The 18,741-nt window shown below is 40.5% G+C and overlaps 2 protein-coding genes across 2 annotated transcripts in view; both read left to right on the forward strand.

The window, feature by feature from the left end:
- LOC109623121 (cAMP-dependent protein kinase type I regulatory subunit) overlaps positions 1 to 18,741 on the forward strand; it is a 269,309-nt gene that overhangs the window by 16,419 nt on the left and 234,149 nt on the right. The gene's annotated exons all lie outside the window — the stretch shown is intronic.
- Positions 1,516 to 10,524, forward strand: LOC134288664 (general odorant-binding protein 45-like). The gene has a single exon (XM_062854184.1). The coding sequence runs from the start codon at positions 4,022 to 4,024 to the stop codon at positions 5,036 to 5,038; it is 1,017 nt and encodes a 338-aa protein (XP_062710168.1). The 5' UTR covers positions 1,516 to 4,021; the 3' UTR covers positions 5,039 to 10,524.

Here is an 18,741-nt window from a genome sequence, read left to right on the forward strand (position 1 = left end):
AGTTTGCATGCATCTCCCAAAAATGCTGTCATGGCTAAGGGATTAGCATTAGCATTAGCATTAAGCGAGTCGCACAAATTCGTAGGTGGTACAGTCCTAGACCGCTGTTATGAGGGTTGCCTCCTCCCCGTCCGAACCAAAGCACAAAGATTTGGGACTAATCTCTGACTCTTAGACAAGACTGACGCAAACCTCCAATGGTCGAGCACTGTCCTGGCCACGTCCTTGCGACTGCTGAGGGATGGGAAAGGATGGTTAGTTTTGGACACCTATGAAAAATGTAGACAGCTCTACCATCTCTCAGGCCTAGGTGTCACGGGAACTTGGGTATTGTTAGTGGAAGGGTAAACTCCAAAGGATACGCTTGTTAAACGTTCAGGCATACCATTGTTAGACTGCTTCGAATTAGTTGTTTGCCCAATTCATCCTGGTTTCCTCGTCATCTTGATGGCATTTGCTTTGATTTTTCGGTTGTTATTCTGAAAAATAAAACAATATTTACATCGTACGTCAAATAAGCAACATATTAGTGATACGCTCGCCACAGTTACATATTTTTACAATTTTATTTATATCATACGATAAATTTACCTGAATCCTGCTGAAATAAAATGTTAATTAGCAGTACATTGAAACAAAAATGCTACAAAACAAAAAAAAAACTGCATCAAACTTTGATCTTGAAATATTTATAAATTCGGTAAATATCAAGATCAAAATTTGATTTGGTAGATCTTACACCGCAACGAACCATTCTAAGGTGATCTACCCACGTTACGGAGAGAAATGCTGTCATGGCTAAGGGATCTGTAAAAAAATATCTCCATTTACTCCGCTTATCGTGAGATATTTATAAAAAACTAGCTGTCCCGGCAAACGTCGTACTGCCTGCCTACTGTGTTTTTGACATACACTCCATATGGACGTCCCCCGTGAAGTCACCTGTATGGGAGCCCCCCGTTCCAAAGACCGAAGAGGTCTCACACCAAGCTAAGAACCTTCCCCGGCCCCAACAGCACCCACATACAAAATTTCACACCGATCGGTCCAGTAGTTTCCAAACCCATAGCGGTCAGACAGACAGACAGACAGACAGACAGAAAATCATTTTTATATATATAGATAGAAGATGAAATCAGAAAGGGAAGTATGAGATTATGGTGAATATATAAAACTAAGTATGTCATGAGGTATGCTTATTGGCGCTATTATGGGTGCTCCACAAAACATTTTTTTTATATGAAGTCCTCCGCGTGTCAAAAGGCTGAAAACCCTAGCATTATATAAGTCATCATAATACAAACTGTACAAAACTAACGCAACAGTGTCAGGTAGTCGTCGGCCAAACCATAAGTAGGAAAACCGATATTATTGAGTTGTCCCAATAGCGTATCTGCTACGAGATTCCACAAAAGCGGTGACAAGACTCCCTCTCGGGGGCATCCACAAACACTCCACAATCGCTGCCTGATGCAATGTCGAGAAGAGATGTTGGTGACCATTTGGCGAATCCAACTGGAAATCATTGGAGATATACCATAACTCCGTGCGGCTTCCAATATGTCATCGAAAGGCACGTTGTCAAAGGCACCCTCGATTTCTAACAAAACACGCCATCAGGATTGCTTTTGAGCGAATGCCTTCTTGATATCGTAAACAACCTTGTGTAAAAGAGTCACATGGGACCTTGGTAAGCATGTTGGTTCACATGAAGAGGCATGTTGGCCAGATGAACATCACGGGTGTGATGATCCACAATGCGTTCTACTAAGCATTTCAGAAGAAAAGAGGTCAAACTGATAGGTCTGAAACTCTTTGCGTCTTCATACGACGCACGACCTAGTTTCGGAATGAACTTCACAGTAATGTCCCGTCAAGATTTGGGAATATACACTGTAGCAAAACGGCAAACAAGAAGTTTTTTCAAACCATGTTTGAAATAATCAAATCCCTTCTGAAGCAAAATAGGATAACTCCCATCGGCCCCAGGAGATTTGAAATGGGTAAAGCTTTTAAGTGCCCACTCAATCGATTCTATAGCTACAATACTCCGAGCCGAAGCCAGGGAATCATAACACTACAAGAAAATACATCAGGTTCATCTGACGATGTAATATCTTCACATCCAGGGAAGTGTGTGCTGAATAAGCATTCCAGAACTTCCTCATCAGAGAAGTCATATCGCCATTTGGCAAACAAAGTTCGTTCACTCGGAAATCCTTAGATTTCGCAAGGATTTTGTTTAACCGACTGACTTCATTCAAGCTGGAAACATTTGTACAAAGGTTTTTCCAGCCGGATTATTCAGTAGACCGGAGAACTTTCCTGTAGGCCTTGCGAGCCAACCTGAAAGCCTCCGAATCAGCCGAACGGCGTCAGTTTCAACTTTTTCTACATTGTTTCCTGAGTTTTGCCAGATCAGAGTTCCACCAAGAGGTTCCTCTTGTGATCTTCACAGACCGTAGGGGGTATGCTTCTTCAAAAGCTTCCATGATGAAGGTCGTTGTAGTATCAACGGCATCATCTAAATCACTTGGAGTGTCAATGGATGGTGAGTATCCATGAAATTTAGCCGCAACCAAATCTGTAAGAAGATCTCAGTTTGTTCACCGGGTATTCCTGAAACGCAATGTTTGCGAAGTAACATTAAAATGTTCAAAAAAGATGTAGCAATAGTCAGATAAAGATTCTTCATCTAACACGTGCCAATCGGTAAGCTCGTGACTAATTCTACTAGAGCAAAGCGCTATGTCTAACAGTTCCTCTCTAGCAGATACCATGAAGGTTGGGCGGTTGCCTATGTTAAGTAATGCAAGATCTGTACTACTTAAGTACTCCATCAAACTGGAGCCTCTCAAGTTAATGTCTGAGCTGCCCCAGATGATATGGTGATCATTAGCATCACTGCCAACAATTAGGCCTTTTGAAGTGCAATATGCGATGACTTGTTTGAAAGCATCTGTAGGGGATGGTTCATCATGCGGTAAATACACCGAACAATAGACGTATTTCCTTGTGAAGTTTCCAACAGATACATCGATTGTGATAGCACATACATCTCTGGTGGTTAGTTCAGAGATGAGTGTAGCAACTATTGCGTTGTTGACAAGCACACATGCTCGAGGCATGAGACGCGTGTTTGCCATTTCATGTTTACTGTACCTGTACTGTACTGGGCTGTACCATTCTGCATAAGTCTGCAAAGATTGCTGTTCTTTTAGCCTGAAGATTGATCTGAGCTATCCTAACTTTTCGCAATACCAGCACAACAAAGAACAACAGCAATAAAACCAGATCGGTATCGATTGGAAAACGCCAAAGGTGAGGATATACATAATGCACTGTGTAAATCGCATAATGCGAAACCATATTTAGCCTCAAGTTTGAAATATAAGAAGGGCAGCTGATTGTTTCGGAGAGACACGAGGAACACTGCACCAATGTTCCGGTTAACGCAGTAAGGGCAAAATACTGTGGAGGGCGCCCTGGTACTCCACAGGCTCCGTTAGCGGTAAGGTTTCTATTAGACCCCCAAACCTTTCATTCCTAGGCACGGTAAGCATAAAGCCGCATCACACCATGAATCAGAGGTCACCTGCTTAGTGAACTTGTGTATTAAAAAAAATGGATAAATACATCTGAGGTAAGAAATAGAATAAACTAATTTTCTTTCCACTGAAGGTTTCTTACAAAAATATTGGAAGGACATCTACTTTAAACATTGCTTTGCGATAACTTCCAATATATTTCTTCCTCCTATTTTTATGTTATGGCCCAATGTGCAGTGTTTTCAAGTGAGAAAACACACACGAAAAAATGCTGGAGATAAATTTCGAGTTTGAACTGATAAAACGTCTTCATTTCAGAGGCTACACGTGCCGTTGTTTGTTCAACAAAACGTGTTGTACCGGAAGAATTTCGAAACAAACAAGCCACAATCATATGCATTTGCTGGTGGGTTTGTTTATAAACCATTTATAAGTCCTACATTGGACTCAAAGTAGGAACATCTTTCGACGCGATGCAAGTAAAAAAACTAGTTACCTTCAGTTTACTCCTGATCAGTGCACTGTTCCTAATAGAAAATGTGGCTACCACAAATCGCCATTCATCGATATTCAAAAGCATAGATTCAACAGACGGCGAATGCCATCGGTATTTGATTGGACGAGATGGAAACTGTAGCGTTCGTTGCCGCGGTTTGCTGCACCGGTTTTGGACCGAACAGAGTAAGCTCAGTTACTCTGCGATCAAGCAATTCTACCAACCTGATCCAGAGGATAAATGTTACCTGGATCGAACCATAGAGTGCCTTAAAAGAGTTTCAGTGCTCGAAAACAATTGTGGACTTGTCGATCAGTACGTTCGCTGTTACAAGGACCAATATGGAGAAGAGGATACTACAGCCGCTCGATTCATTCCGTTCACCAGAGTGCAGCAAACTCGAATCCTGATGGAGTGTGCAGCAATCCTGGGAATACCGGAGGATTCCTTGATACAAGCAGCTATGAACACTAGTGAAATGCCACATGAAGCATGTCTCCTCAGGTGCTTCCTTATTCGACAAGGGCTGTATAGCGACGCTGGTGGTTTCGATTTGGAACGGCTCGAGGTACAATGTGGGGGCTACGGAAATGACTGGGACCCCGTCGCAGTGCGGAAATGTTTTGCCAATGTGACGAATGATGACCAGTGCTCAAAAGTGCAACGAATGACCAAAACCTGTCTCCCAGTATATTTAAAAGTGATGCCAAATCCAAACATTCGTACCAACAAGTTTATACCGGCTATAGTTGAATTTATGGGAATAGAAGTAGACACTAGAGTAGGCTCACTTGAAGCCCGTTTCGTGAACCAGGTTATTTCATCAAATGCACCAATATCTGTCGTAGGACATGTTCTTGGTGCTCATGCTAAAAGTAGATTGAAGACTAGTATTGCTATTGACCCTGAAAGAAGTTATATACCACAAATAACGGTTGTAGAGGACATTTTCCAACAAAATGAACAGGATAGTATTTTACTTTTACTGCAATAAGCGTATTTCCGTATGTGTTAATGATTGACTTCTATGTAATAACATAATTCAATATACTTCTGCTGATCTTGGGCATTAAAATCAATAAAATCGCTTTAAAATGACAACAATATCGAATATGTTGCAAAAATATGGTCCTTTGTAAAACTAAGCCTATCGTAATTTAAAACATTTAATTCGTGAATTATTGCATGTTTTAAACCATATTCCAAAGATGTATTTCTAAAAGAAAATATTTCAGAGAAAAAAAATTGGTTTCGGTTTAAATTACATTTTTGGCAGATTCTAAAAAGTATCAATCCCGCCAAAAGTGTGATGTTTCATCGTGCCTTAAAATGGCATTTCAAAAAGGCCTCATTTTCAAGCTATTTTCGATGATTTATCAAAAATTAACTAATTGCTCTAGAAACCTACTTTTTTTTAACACAAACTGCTGGCAACCACGAGGATGACACCATAAAATTTCTGATTCGATATTCGTAATATTTGGTGAGATGTTTCAGATATTTTTTTTACCCAATCTCTGACCCGTTGTCACTTCAACGACGGTACAGCCATTCCGTAGAAAATCGATATAGTGAAACTCCGAATGTTGTGTTATTTCGTGGATTTGTAGTTCCTCCAGATTCCTCCAGATGTTTGTTCTGAGTTTCCTTCAAAAGCTCCCTCTGAGGTAACATTTCTCCAGGATTCCCATCTGGTAATCCCGTTAAAAGTACTTCTGAAGACATTCCAAAAGGAATCCCATTTCCCGAAGGAACCTTTATAGAAATCTCAGAAAGAACTCCTGGAGGTATCACAATAATAATTTCTGGAGGATTGCTAGTACTCCTGGATGCATGCCAGATAGAACTTCTTTAGGAACTTCAAAAGAAAAAAAAAATCCTGGAAGAATCACAAAGAGAACTTCCGAAGGAATCCTGGCTATACTCCTGGGAAAATATCAATTGATTCACTCATATAAAATCATGTTGGAGTTTTCCAGAGGTCTTCTTTATTTAAGAGACTTTCAGCCCTTGACTGGTTCGTCTTTTTCCAGAGCAATTTCCCCGGAATCTCAAGAAACTCCTTGAAACTCCTAGAAGGTTTGTTTTTTTTTGTGAAAGAGATTTTCAGCCCAAGGCTGGTTCATCTTCGAGGATCCTAGAAGGCTCTTTACCCTCCCAAGATGTTAGGTTCCGTACAGTATAAAAAGAAGGAGTTTATTCCGGAAGAAACTTCAGTCGAAATACCGGAAGACACTACGGTTGAAATACCCAGACAGAGGAATCGTTGAAGGAACTCTTGTACGCAGTGGCTTAATTTCCCCAACAGGGGAGGAAAAAAAAAACTCTTGTATAAATTCCAGAAGCAACTTCTGGTCAATCTTGGAAAATCTTGGAGAAATCCCAGAAGGAACTCAACGAGGTATTCGTAAAGGAACTCCTGAGGAAATCCTCGAAGGAGCTTCTGGAGGAATGCAAGATAGACTATAAGAAACTCCTTGAGGAATCTCAGAAAGAACTTCTTGAAAAATCACAGAAAAAAACTTTTGAAGCAGCATCAGAAAGAACTGCTGGAGAAATTCTTCAATAAGGAAAGCCTAAGGAACTTCTTGACGAATCCAAGAAGAAATTTCTTACGAATTCCCAGATTTAATTTCTGGAGGAACACCAGAAGAAACTGCTAGAGTAATTTCAGCAGGAACTCCTGGAGGACCCTCGAAGGAACCTCTGGAGAGATCTTAGAAAGAACTTTTAGATCAATCTCTGAAGACTCTCCTGGAGGAATTCCAATGTTCAATGAATGTCTGAAGCAATTCATTAAGGATTACCTGGGCAACAGGCGAATTCGCTGGTATTTTTTACTAACTGGACTTCATCCAGTAGTCCATGGCTGTCTGTCTGCCTGTCTGACTACTGAACCGATCGGCGTGAAATTTGATATGTGGGTACTTTAGAGGCCGGGGATGGTTCTTAGCTCGATCTGAAACCCCTCCTATTTCTGGAAAGAGGGGCTACCATACACATGTATTTGCAGGGGACGTCCCTATGGAGCTGTGGCATTACGACGTTTGCCGGGATAGCTAGTACATATATAAATAAAAACAATAGTAAAATTAACGGCATTGTCATTCCATACGTATATAACGGTGTGTCTAAAACCGTTATTAACAAAATAAAATACCCATCTAAGCGGTACCCACCATTCGAAAGATATAGTATCCCTAGTATCCAGGTATCATCTCTAAAAATTTGGAAATGTTTCATCGAGGGAATTGATAGTTAGAGCGTTTTGAAATTTTAGGGCGATTTTCAATGAAATTCTCTTTGAACTATGAATATTCAATCGTGGTTGTATCACGATCGTGGCCATCAACCTGTTCCTCATAAATTCGGAATTCAACATTCGAAACGTATGGTATTCGAGTATTCTTACTGAAAATTTGAGAACATTTTAGCTACGAAATCAAAAGTTATCGTGAATTGAATTTATAATCCAAATCCATGGGTTGTTACAGTATTTATGGCAAATAAACAGTTACTATTTACTACAAATAACCGAAACCAATTCAAATGCCCGCTATTGTAGTCAATCACAGCATTCAACAGTTGGTTGAAATAGGATTCAGATGTCTGGAGCGTACGATATCTCTCCCATGTTTCTGAAAAAAAAATGGTGGGAACGCTCTCAGTAGCTTGCTCTCTGAACACACCAAGAGATTTTCCAGTATGTATCATCTCAGACCAGCAACTGGAACTGCAAAATATGAAACTTTGAGAAATTCGGCAAATTAAGGGTCTCCCATATCGTTCCAAGCCTAGCCTTCAACAAACTACTCTTTTGTGGTTTTGTTTTCTATTGGGTATTTTCATGATGTAAAATTTATAGTTTTACACTGTGTCTACTACCTGGAAAACCCTGGAAAACCGGGAATCCTCAGGGAATTTTATTTCACAGGGAAAACCTGAAATACTCAGAGAATATCTTGAGTACTTAGGAAAATTTTACTCTATGAAAAAAACATTGGGCCGTATGAATAAAAATCTGGTAGTAAAATCCATACAGAAATTTCGCTACAAGGATTTTTTTCCAGAAATTCCGTCAGGGTTTCTTTCTGGAACTTCTTTAGAAATACCTCTTGGAATGTCTCCCAGGATGTCTTATAAAATTCCTACCGCGTTTTTGACGGTATTTTTTATTTTCTTCCGTATTTCTTCCAGGATTCCTGAATTCCAATCTGGAATTCAGGAGTTTTTCACGGTGATGCTATTTCTTCCCGGAGTTCCTCTAGTGTTTTGCTCAAAGAAATCTTCGTAGGATTTCTACCAGAATTTATCCCGAATACTCTATGAGAATTTCTGTCGGGATAAATCGTGGAATTTATTTCGGCATTCTTCATGGAAATTTTACGCGATTCCTTCCGGAGTTCCTCTTGGGACTTCCTCAGAAGATCATCACATAATTTCTTTCAGAATTGCTAAGGGAGTTATTCCTATGGTTTCTACTAAAGTTCCTCCAAGGGTTTCTGAAGGAGTTTTCACGTATTTACTGCAAGAGTTCCTCAAGAGATTTCTTGCATTTTTTTCCTGTGATATCTTCAAACAACTGCTTTGGGCTTTCTTCGATATGTTCTTCCTGGTCTCCTACAGGAAGATCTTAAAAGTTTTCGCGAGGTTTGTTTTGAAGTTTTACCTGAGATTTCTCTCGGAGTATCTCGTGGAACTTCTCTCCGAAGATTACTTCCGATGTTGGTCTTGAAATGTCTTTCAGAATTTTTCTTAAATTACCCTGAACTGCTTCCTAAGATTTTTTTTCCAGAGTGCCGGATTTCTTGTGATCCACCTGATATTTTTTATATGTATTATCTGCATTATTTCCAAAATTCTTCCCGAAATCTTTACCAGAAATTGTCTCGAGATTCTGGATACTCCTTTAGGAGTTTCTCCCAAAGTTATTGCAGGGATTCTTCTACGGGTTTTCCTCAGAATGTCTCCTGAGATAACATACGAAATACTTTATAGAAAATTCCTGGAGAAATATTCGAGGGAATTCAAATAAAATCTTGCAAGAAACTCCGCAAAGTATTATGGAAGAAATCTCGACAGGAACTTCAGGAAAAACCGAGAAGAAATATTAAGGACATCCAAGGAGGAATTCTGAAAACCTCATGGAATCCTGAAAGCAACTACAGACGAAGTTCGACGAGAAAAACGGAGGAATGTCAGAAAACTATCGGTAAAAATCCCGACATAAACTATTGGCTATCCCGGAAAACCACTAAAAAGACACGGACACTGGCTTCAGCCGGCGGTTGTACCGATTGAACGAAACTTAACACAGAGTGGCTATGGATCAACCAATGACATTCTTGAAGAAACTTTGTATAGTTTTTGATGGATCTTCAGGAGGAATCCAACGAGAATCTCTGGAAGTACATCGGAGAACCTTTGCAAGAAATATCGGGACGTACTCAAACTACTACTACTATCTTGTGAAAGAATCCTGCGGAAAGCCAGGAAGAAACTTTGGATAAATTCCAGGAATTACGCTCAGAAATCTTGAAAGAATTTTTGAAGAGTAGGGGAACTTACGTATTTTTGGCAGTTTTGTTCTCTTCGTCATGGGGGGTTTTTGAAACCTGTTGAACTCAGAATTTGGCATCAAATCATTCCCAACCAAGCTGAATATGATCAAGTTACAGACAATTTAGGCGACATAAATCCCTCATGACGAAGAGAACAAACCTGCCGATGATACCCCAAGTCACTCTCTAGGGACAAGACAGATACAGCGAGAGTAACTCTGGTATAGAAGTGTTGCTCAGAATTCCTCTGGATAGCTCTGGATCACTCTGGTTTTCCCGATGTGTTGCCTGATACCAGTGAAAAATCGAAGTCTTGCCCGATTTCCCGCTTCGTAGAGACGTTTCTGAATGAATTCGAACAAAAAGAGTTACTCAGAATTGCTCAGAGTTGCTCCGGATTTCACAGTGTCTTGCCCCTAGGTCACCCTTTTTAATTTTTAGAAAATTTGGGTTATTTTTTTAATTATAAACTTTTAAAATTTCATCTGGAAAAACCTGGAAAACTCAGGGAATTTTATTTTGAGTTATGAGTAGACACCCTGTTTTACCCCAAAGAATGCTTGCGTTGTATGAAGAAGGAAAGAGTTCCAGATTTATCAGGTTAACCTCTTCCCTTAAAAAATGCTTAAGGACAAACGTCTTGAAATCCCGCTTCAACAGCGCATCAGAACTTCAAACGCACAAATCTCAAGAAGCAAGTTTCAAACAACATTGCATTTTACTATTCTGTTCTTGCTCACTTGTAAGAAGCTTAAAATAAAAAGATTAGGTGCACTGGTTTTGTTTACGGAGAGATTTGTGCCCTCGAAATCGTGAGTAGGTGCCAAAGTCGGCCATTGTGGCGGCCATTTTGGGATTCTAACAAGTCTGTCCTTAAAACACATTGTCGGTTATCACGATGATGTTCTTCTGGCTAACATGCCTAGTAGCGTGGTTCAAAAAATCGTTTTTGCTCCACACCGCTTATTCGACTCCTAACCAGATTATATGCCTCCTCCCAAAATTTGAGCTCATTTGGTTGAAAATTGAGACTGCACAAGCCCTTCAAAGTTTGTATGGGAATTACTATGGGAAAACGATGTTTTTCATTCAATCGACCGTAGCATTTCCCCAAGTGCCCTAGTGGGTTAGTCGACCCTTGGTAATCCTAGGCTACTCTATCAGCTACAACTTTGCAGAAGACCGCATTCAAATCGGACGCCTCATTAATTAGTTACCGATTTTTATCCAGAATCGAAATCTTTACTCATGATGGTTAAACTAATCGGTGGGCATCACTGCATTTTGCAGTGGAACATAGTAGCCATGATTTCAGTGTGCTATCTTTGGCGCCATATGCAGCAATGTTGCCTGCTGGGAAGCTGGGGGATCACTGTTAAAGTTTGCCCAGTTGGATACAAATCGATAACTAATTAATGAGGCATCCGATTTGAATGCGGCCTTCGGCAAAGTTGTAGCTGATAGAGTAGCCTAGGATTATCAAGGGTCGACTAACCCACTAGGGCACTTGGGGAAATGCTACGGTCGATTGAATGAAAAACATAATTTTCCCATAGTAATTCCCATACAAACTTTGAAGGGCTTGTGCAGTCTCAATTTTCAACCAAATGAGCTCAAATTTTGGGAGGAGGCATATAATCTGGTTAGGAATTGAATAAGCGGTGTGGAGCAAAAACGATTTTTTGAACCACGCTAATGCCTAGAGTAATGCGGGGCAAAAGTTTGCACGGGGCAAAAGTTCGCAGTGGGTCTTTTTCTGAACACGAGTTAAGAACCCAAACAAATTTGTATGGGTTCGACACATAATCAGGCCAGCTACTCGTCAACAAAAATTGGAACGATTTCGTTATGGTGTGGCAGAGTTATGCGAAAAATGTGTTTCTAGGTGTTTTGATAGAATTTTTGGACTTTTTGGAATAAGACAGAGGCGTCTCGTGACCCGTACAAGTGACTCTGGTTGGATTCGAACCCACGACTCCGTATTCGCCAGACCGGTGCTTTATCGAACTAAGCCACAGAACAGGTACTGATTCTGCGGAATAGAAAGCCAAACTGACTCCGAATCCACACCGTGAACACTCCTTTTTCACAAACCCATCCTTCTTTTCGGCTTAGATGCCAATCCACAGCACACTCGCGTTTTTCCGTTAGGTAGATTGAACTAGCACTTTTACGTCGTAAATGTAAGAGTTATGACGTCCTTGGTGATAATTGTAGGAAAAACACTACCCTACAAGCTTGCCGAACATCCCATTGTAGTAACAAACGAGTTATAGATAAAGGAATTTAACAGTTGCCTGGCGTGTGAAAGCATCCTTGGTAAGAATCCAAGGTAGACGAAAATGTCTTTACTAAATATCCTCGCCTATGTTGACGTTATTTCCTAGAAGATCGATTCTGTCTTGTTCGATTCCGCCTATTAGCATGTACTTTGTTTTTGACACATTTACCACCAGTCCAATCTTTGCAGCTTAATTTCGGCCGCAAAGCACTCACATTGACCGGATTTCGTGAAAACTGTACCCCAGTTGTTGAGCCCGGCTCGTCGCATTACACCTTCCAGAGCGACGTAGAAAAGTAGGCATGAGAGTTTGTCATCCTGTCGCAGATCCGGATAGTTCACTCGAATCCTTCGAATATCGCCTCGAAATCGATATTCGAAGTTGAAGCCTTGAAGTCGGAACCTGGTATTTGCAGAGGGTCTTCGCCGTACGGCGAAGATCTGGTTCGTTGTCGATTGACCGTCGATAAAGCTGGCTTGATAATTTTCCACGATAAAACTTTGCTGGCGACATTAAAAATTGTGATCACTTGGAAGCTCTCACATTCTAAATGTTGAGGCGACATCCAGCAGCTTCTCAGTTACTCTTGTTTGTACCGTGGCGATAGCCAGTAACTTTAAAACTTCGAAGCACTCTTCAGAATAATCTTCACATAAGCATAACGTGAATTAGCGTCTTACCATTTTTCTACCGAACAACCAGTCTAACACGCACCACCACCATAAACAAACTTGAATCGAAACAGGAAAAACGACAATCAATCGGTCGTTTGTTGGAGATGACGTTATCTTCCTGTCCGATAGGGGGTGGCCTAGCACCGTGCGGTTATGGGTACTGGGTACTGAGACACCGTTTACATGTACCGGCCGCCGCCGCCAATGGATTGCAACCAGGGAGGAAGATCGAGAAAACTTGCGCTTCTGTTTCATTTTAAAGAGGAAAACTGATTGAAATTCCTTCGATTGTTGACTTGCTGAGCTGCTGTTTGTGCTTGCTGTCAACGGTCGACGCGACGGGGAAGGTTTATGACGACGCACGGTGGGCACGGCGGGAGGAGCGAGATTTGCGCGCACTGCGGAGGCGGTGATATAAAAGTTGTTTTTCCCATATCGGATTCAAAGTTATTGTGGGAGAGGGCGAGGGGTGAGTTTAGTTGGATCAGCACCGGATGAAGCGTGGGCTTGCCACTCGATTTCTTTCCAGCGGGAATCACTAGTTGGATGTTTGTGTTACCTGGTTTCTATTTTCATTTGAAGTGTAGAATCGTATCTTCTGGTCGGTCTAGAGGAATAAGGGGCATACTTCAGAATGACGGCTATATTTAGTGCGATTGGCCGATAGTGCTTGGGATTTGAAGATAATAGAGATACGTTAACGAATGAGTCGCAGAAGGGTTTTGAAGAAGTGGTGATTGTTTAAAATCATTTGTTATTACAAATCAAGAGAGTTCGGTTTGATATCAGTTTTTTTTTATGAAACATTCCTCTTCCATAAAATATTTATACGAAGTCATGAACTCTGAGTCATATCATCGACGAATGACTCCATTCATGGAACCACCGAAAATAAATAAAAAAATCTCTTCGAATGCGCAAGCCCCGAAGTTCGGTTACAAAAAGGAAACAACTGTAAGAATGTAGCCTCGTATGAATCATTCAAGATTGTTGAATGAATGGGAGATAATTATGGGATTTCGTCTTAGGTCCCAGAAAATGAACGTGCATGTCACGCCGAAGGTGTTTGGGATCGATTCCTCAAACGATCCGTGTCTAGCATCTTTTTGTAATGAAATTTTCTTTATGTGTCCCTGAGCAAAGCCCATAAATTGGGTCTTTTTTAAAAGACAAGATGAGTGCGAATATATGGCATAAGAGATTGAGACATTTAGGCAGTGGAAATATGTTGAAACTGATTAAAAATAGCATGGTTGAGGGTATCGATCTTGCTGTGGGAAGTGTTGCCAACTTGAAGGATATTTGCGAAAGTTGCCTTGCGGGGAAGCAAGTAAGCAGCAAATTTAAAAATTTGCAGTTGCCCATATAGCCGAGGCGGTAAACGCATGGGTATTCAGCATGACCATGCTGTGGGTGACGGGTTCGATTCCCGGTTGGTCCAGGATCTTTTCGTAAAGGAAATTTCCTTGACTACCTTGGGCATAGAGTATCTTCGTGCCTGCCACACGATATACACATGCAAAATGGTCATTGGCAGAGGAAGCTCTCAGTTAATAACTGTGGAAGTGCTCATAGAACACTAAGCTGAGAAGCAGGTTTTGTCCCAGTGAGGACGTTACGCCAAGAAAAGGAGAGGAGCAGTTGCCCAGATCTAGTCGACCACTGGAACTTGTGCATTCTGATGTGTGTGGATTTATGGAAGAAGCAACATATGATAGATATCGATATTTCGTATTATTTATCGACGATTATACGCATTTTATCATGGTATATCTGCTAAAGTCGAAGAATGAAGTCTTTGAAAAGTTTAAATAATATGAAGCATTTAGCTCAGTACACTTCGGTCAGAAGTTGTCAAGATTTCGTTCAGATAATGGTGGTGAATATTACAACAATTTACTGTACCATATACACCACAACAAAATGATGTAAGTGAACGATTCAATAGAACGTTGATGGAAAAAGTTCGAGCAATGCTTCATGACAGAGGAATTTCCAAGGAAATGTGGGGCGAAGTCTTGCATGTAGCAAGATATCTTACAAACAGATCACCAACGACAGCAGTATTAGAAAACAAAACGCCTTTTGAGATGTGGTTTGGAAAGCTACCTAACTTGAGTAATCTCCGGATTTGTGGTATTACAGCTTATAAATTAATTCCAACAGAAAAGAGATTTAAGTTAGATTCCAAATATAAAGCGTATGGCATTCGTGGGCTACACGAATAATGGTTACAGAGTTTGGAACAGTCAAACAAAATCTGTTGAAATTGCCAGAAACGTTACTTTCGATGAAACACAGCCAACCAATAATGATTCGTCTCGTGATCCCAATGATAATGAGCTACTGTATCCTTCAATACAAGTACGGAAGAATTTAGGATGGAAAAGAGAGATCAAGACCAACAGGAGGAAGTGGAAACACCGGAGACCGGATAATCGCCTACCATAGAACCTGTTGAGGAAACAACGTACGACGCAGCGGAATCCGATAACGATGTGAATGAAGATGATGAATCTACGGAGCAGCTAGCAGAATTACGCTGGGGTACTTGTAATAGAAAGCCGCCTACGTTATTCCTTTATTCTGCGAATATGCAACAAGTAATCGATGAATGTGTCCCTCAGTCAATTAGTGAATTGAAAAAGCTGGAAGACTGGCAGCACTAGCAAGATGCAATCAATGATGAGCTGAAATCTCTAGATCAAAACAAAACTTGGGAAATGGTCAACTGTCCAAGTAATGTCAAACCAATACAGTCAAAGTGGGTCTTTGCAAAGAAAGACGATGGTCGATACAAAGCTAGACTGGTAGCCAAGGGTCACAAGCTCACAACGTCCTGGGTTTGATTATAATGAAACGTTCTGTGGCAAAGATGGAGAGCGTTCGTTTATTATTGGCTCTTGCAAATGAATATGAATTGCTTGTCCACCAGATGGATGTGAAAACCGCATTTTTGTATGGAGATCTAGATGAAGATATTTTTATGAAACTCCCAACAGATGAAACAGGGGTGTCACAAACAGTGCGTTTAAAGAAAATTCTGTACGGGTTGAAGCAAGCAAGCCGAAATTGGAACAAAAAGTTCGATGATGCAGTAAGGAAGTTTGATTTTTTCCATTGAAAAGTGATTGCTGTGTCTATAAATCGAAATCAAGAGGAATTATTTTATTACTGTATGTGGATGATATCCTGATTTTAGCCAAGAATCAACAGAATTTGGTTTGGATTAAATCGGAGCTCGGAAGGTTATTCTAAATGAAGGATATGAATGTGGTAAAACATTTCCTCGGAATGGAAATTCAATGAACTTTCGAAAATCAAAAATGGGAAATATCGCTATCACGATATGTCGAGAAAATCTTGAGACGTTTCGGCATGTCTCACTGTAAACCAGTGGGACGCCACTTGATCCAAAAGTCAAATGGTCAAAAATAAATCAAGGAGAAACTGGTCATCCCTACAAAGAACTGCTTGGGTGTTTGCAATATCTAACACTAACATCTCGCCCAGATATTAGCGTTGCGGTCAGTAAATATCAGATCAATGCGACAGATGTGCACTGGGTTGACTTGAAACGGATTCTTAGGTATCTAAGAGGAACTGTGGATACGAAGCTAATTTATGAGAAAAGATCCTATACACACACTGTCAAAGGATATGCGGATGCTGATTTTGCCAATGACCCTGATGAGCGAAGGTCGGTTTCGGGATATGCTTTCGAAATTTTTGGTAGTCTTGTTTCGTGGTCAACGAAAAGACAACAAACAGTTAGTTTGTCAACATCGGAAGCGGAATTAATTGCACTTTGTACAGCTGTAGCACAGGGTTTATGGCTCGTAGCCTTCAAGAATTGAATGTGGTCAGCATTACATTTGTAATTGTAATTGAATTTATTAATCATACGTGAACCATCTTGTACATTTATCAGGTCAAGGAAACTTCATTACATTACATTACATTACATTACATTTGTTATTATGGAAGATAACATTCCGTGTATTAGTATTGCCGAGGAGCCTCGCTCACACCAACGTATGAAGCATCTGGACATCACATACAGTAAAGACCCGATTTTGTCAGCCCCATTTTGCGGCAAACATTTTGTTCTCGTTATCTTACGATCAAACTTTAACCAATTTATTTATGTTGATCTTCAAATTACAGCTGCATTGCAGTATATGGAGGGATAAAAAGTTTTAAAAACTGTTAGGGTTTTTGAGGAGAGCAAAAAATGTGTTCCGAAAAGAGGCTGACAAAATCGGGTCACTTATGTACATGTTCATCTGGGATCACATCAAAGAAGGCAAATTGAAACAGCAATTCATCCGTTCTGAGGATCAGCCAGCTGATGCCTTCACCAAAGGTCTGCCAAAGGAAACTCATCACAGATTAAGTGGACGTCTCAACATCCGAATTGTGGGGAAGTGTTGAATCGCGATCGTTGCTGAGCTACTGCGATTACAAACAATGAAAATTTTCGAGTGTTCGTGTAGTTGCCAAATAATGTGCTTGCTATCGGGCCGTTATTGAAATCTAATTTTCTGAGTTTCTCAGCCGCCAAAATTCATAACGTGACTTGATAAACGTTTTTCCCAACTCTTGCTACCGATAACAATCCGAAGATATCGATTCAACCGTCATTGAAGCAATAAAATCTTGCTTAAATTACCCGTGGTTCTGCCGTTCAGCGCCCTAAATCGATAGTGCTTCATTGTCTTTGCCGCTCACCATGAACTGCAAAAAGTGCTCCGAAAACATTGACAAAGGTGCGATGTATACTGTATGTGAAGGCAAATGTGCTAGCCGATTCCACGCAGCGTGTGTCGGTGTTGATGAAGATCAGTGGAACGCACTAGCGAACAACGTTATTTGGCTGTGCGATTGTTGCATGGACGACTTTTGCAAATATCGTGATCGCCAAGAACCGAGTGCACATGATAGCACCGCTAATGCTGTTAGATCTGTGGACGAGGAGATTGCAGAACTGAAAAACAAAGTGAACACGATACTGGAGACTTTAGCGACTATCACCGGACCTACAATACCATCGTTCGAAAGAAGGGAACATTGTCATTCTACTCCCGTGACGTCGCCTTGTCTTCGCGGAGAAACGAATGCTGATGTGTGCGAATCAGATGATCCGCCGTCGCAGCTACACTCGCTTGGGAGCAATACATTTGATTTGTTTTTGACCAATGTTGATCCATTAGTGACCGAACACGAAATTAGTTCATTAGTATGTCGTTGTTTAGGCATAAACTCTACGGATAGCTTTGATGTAGGGTATCGCGCCACTTGGGCGATGGCTTCTATATTCGTCTGTTTTCCACTATAACTTAGTCAATTTTGAACCAATTGACTTGAAATGTTGTACACGGGTAGAAACTATAACAATCTCACCACATTCCAAAAGTTGTGTCAATTGGTTGAAATTTGACTGAGTTATAGTGGAAAACAGACGAATATAGAAGCCACCGCCCAAGTGGCGCGATTCCCTAATTAGGTTGGTTTCCAAACGAAGAGAGTGCTCAAAACTTGATTATATATCTTTTAAGCTAGTTTTAGATGAAAATTGCAGAGCGTTAGCAATGAACGATAAAACGTGGCCTAAAGGGGTCAAGTTCCGTGAATTCGTGAATCGGCATAATGAGACTTGGAAGCCTTAACTTATTGCGAATCTTGTGTTCTTGTTTTGAGAAGTTTTTGAATTCTACTGTTGAATGTTTATTTGGAAGTGCATTGGTTGATGTTGTAGTTAGATATTTTTGTTGTTTTCGTGTATATGTAATGTTCTATAGGTTGATGTCCTTATGATGTAATATGTTATGAATCTAGTTTTAAGTTTTCATTGAGCCCAATAAGGGCAGATGGAGAAATAAATAAATACAAATACAAATACAAATACAAAATTCGGATGGTGATTGATGAATTGACGTTTTACTGGACAAACGTCATCCTGGTTATACCCATTCTGAACTTGCATGCAATTCTTGCATCATGGAGGTGGAATGCTACAATTGTTGTTGCTAACCAACACCGAAGCGTATTGGTGGAAGTGATGCCAGGGTTACTGGGATACTCAAATAATATTATGATTAAATACTAAACATCGATAATGTAATATGACGAATTGTAATGACATGACTAGAGAAACCAATAGACGTTAATTCCCAAAAA

This window comes from Aedes albopictus, chromosome 2, assembly GCF_035046485.1.
Source record: "Aedes albopictus strain Foshan chromosome 2, AalbF5, whole genome shotgun sequence".
In the NCBI taxonomy this organism is placed as follows: domain Eukaryota; kingdom Metazoa; phylum Arthropoda; class Insecta; order Diptera; family Culicidae; genus Aedes; species Aedes albopictus.

Excerpts from the sequence above, each read along its gene's own strand:
- LOC134288664 (XM_062854184.1), top strand. The coding sequence starts at position 4,022 with ATGCAAGTAAAAAAACTAGTTACCTTCAGTTTACTCCTGATCAGTGCA.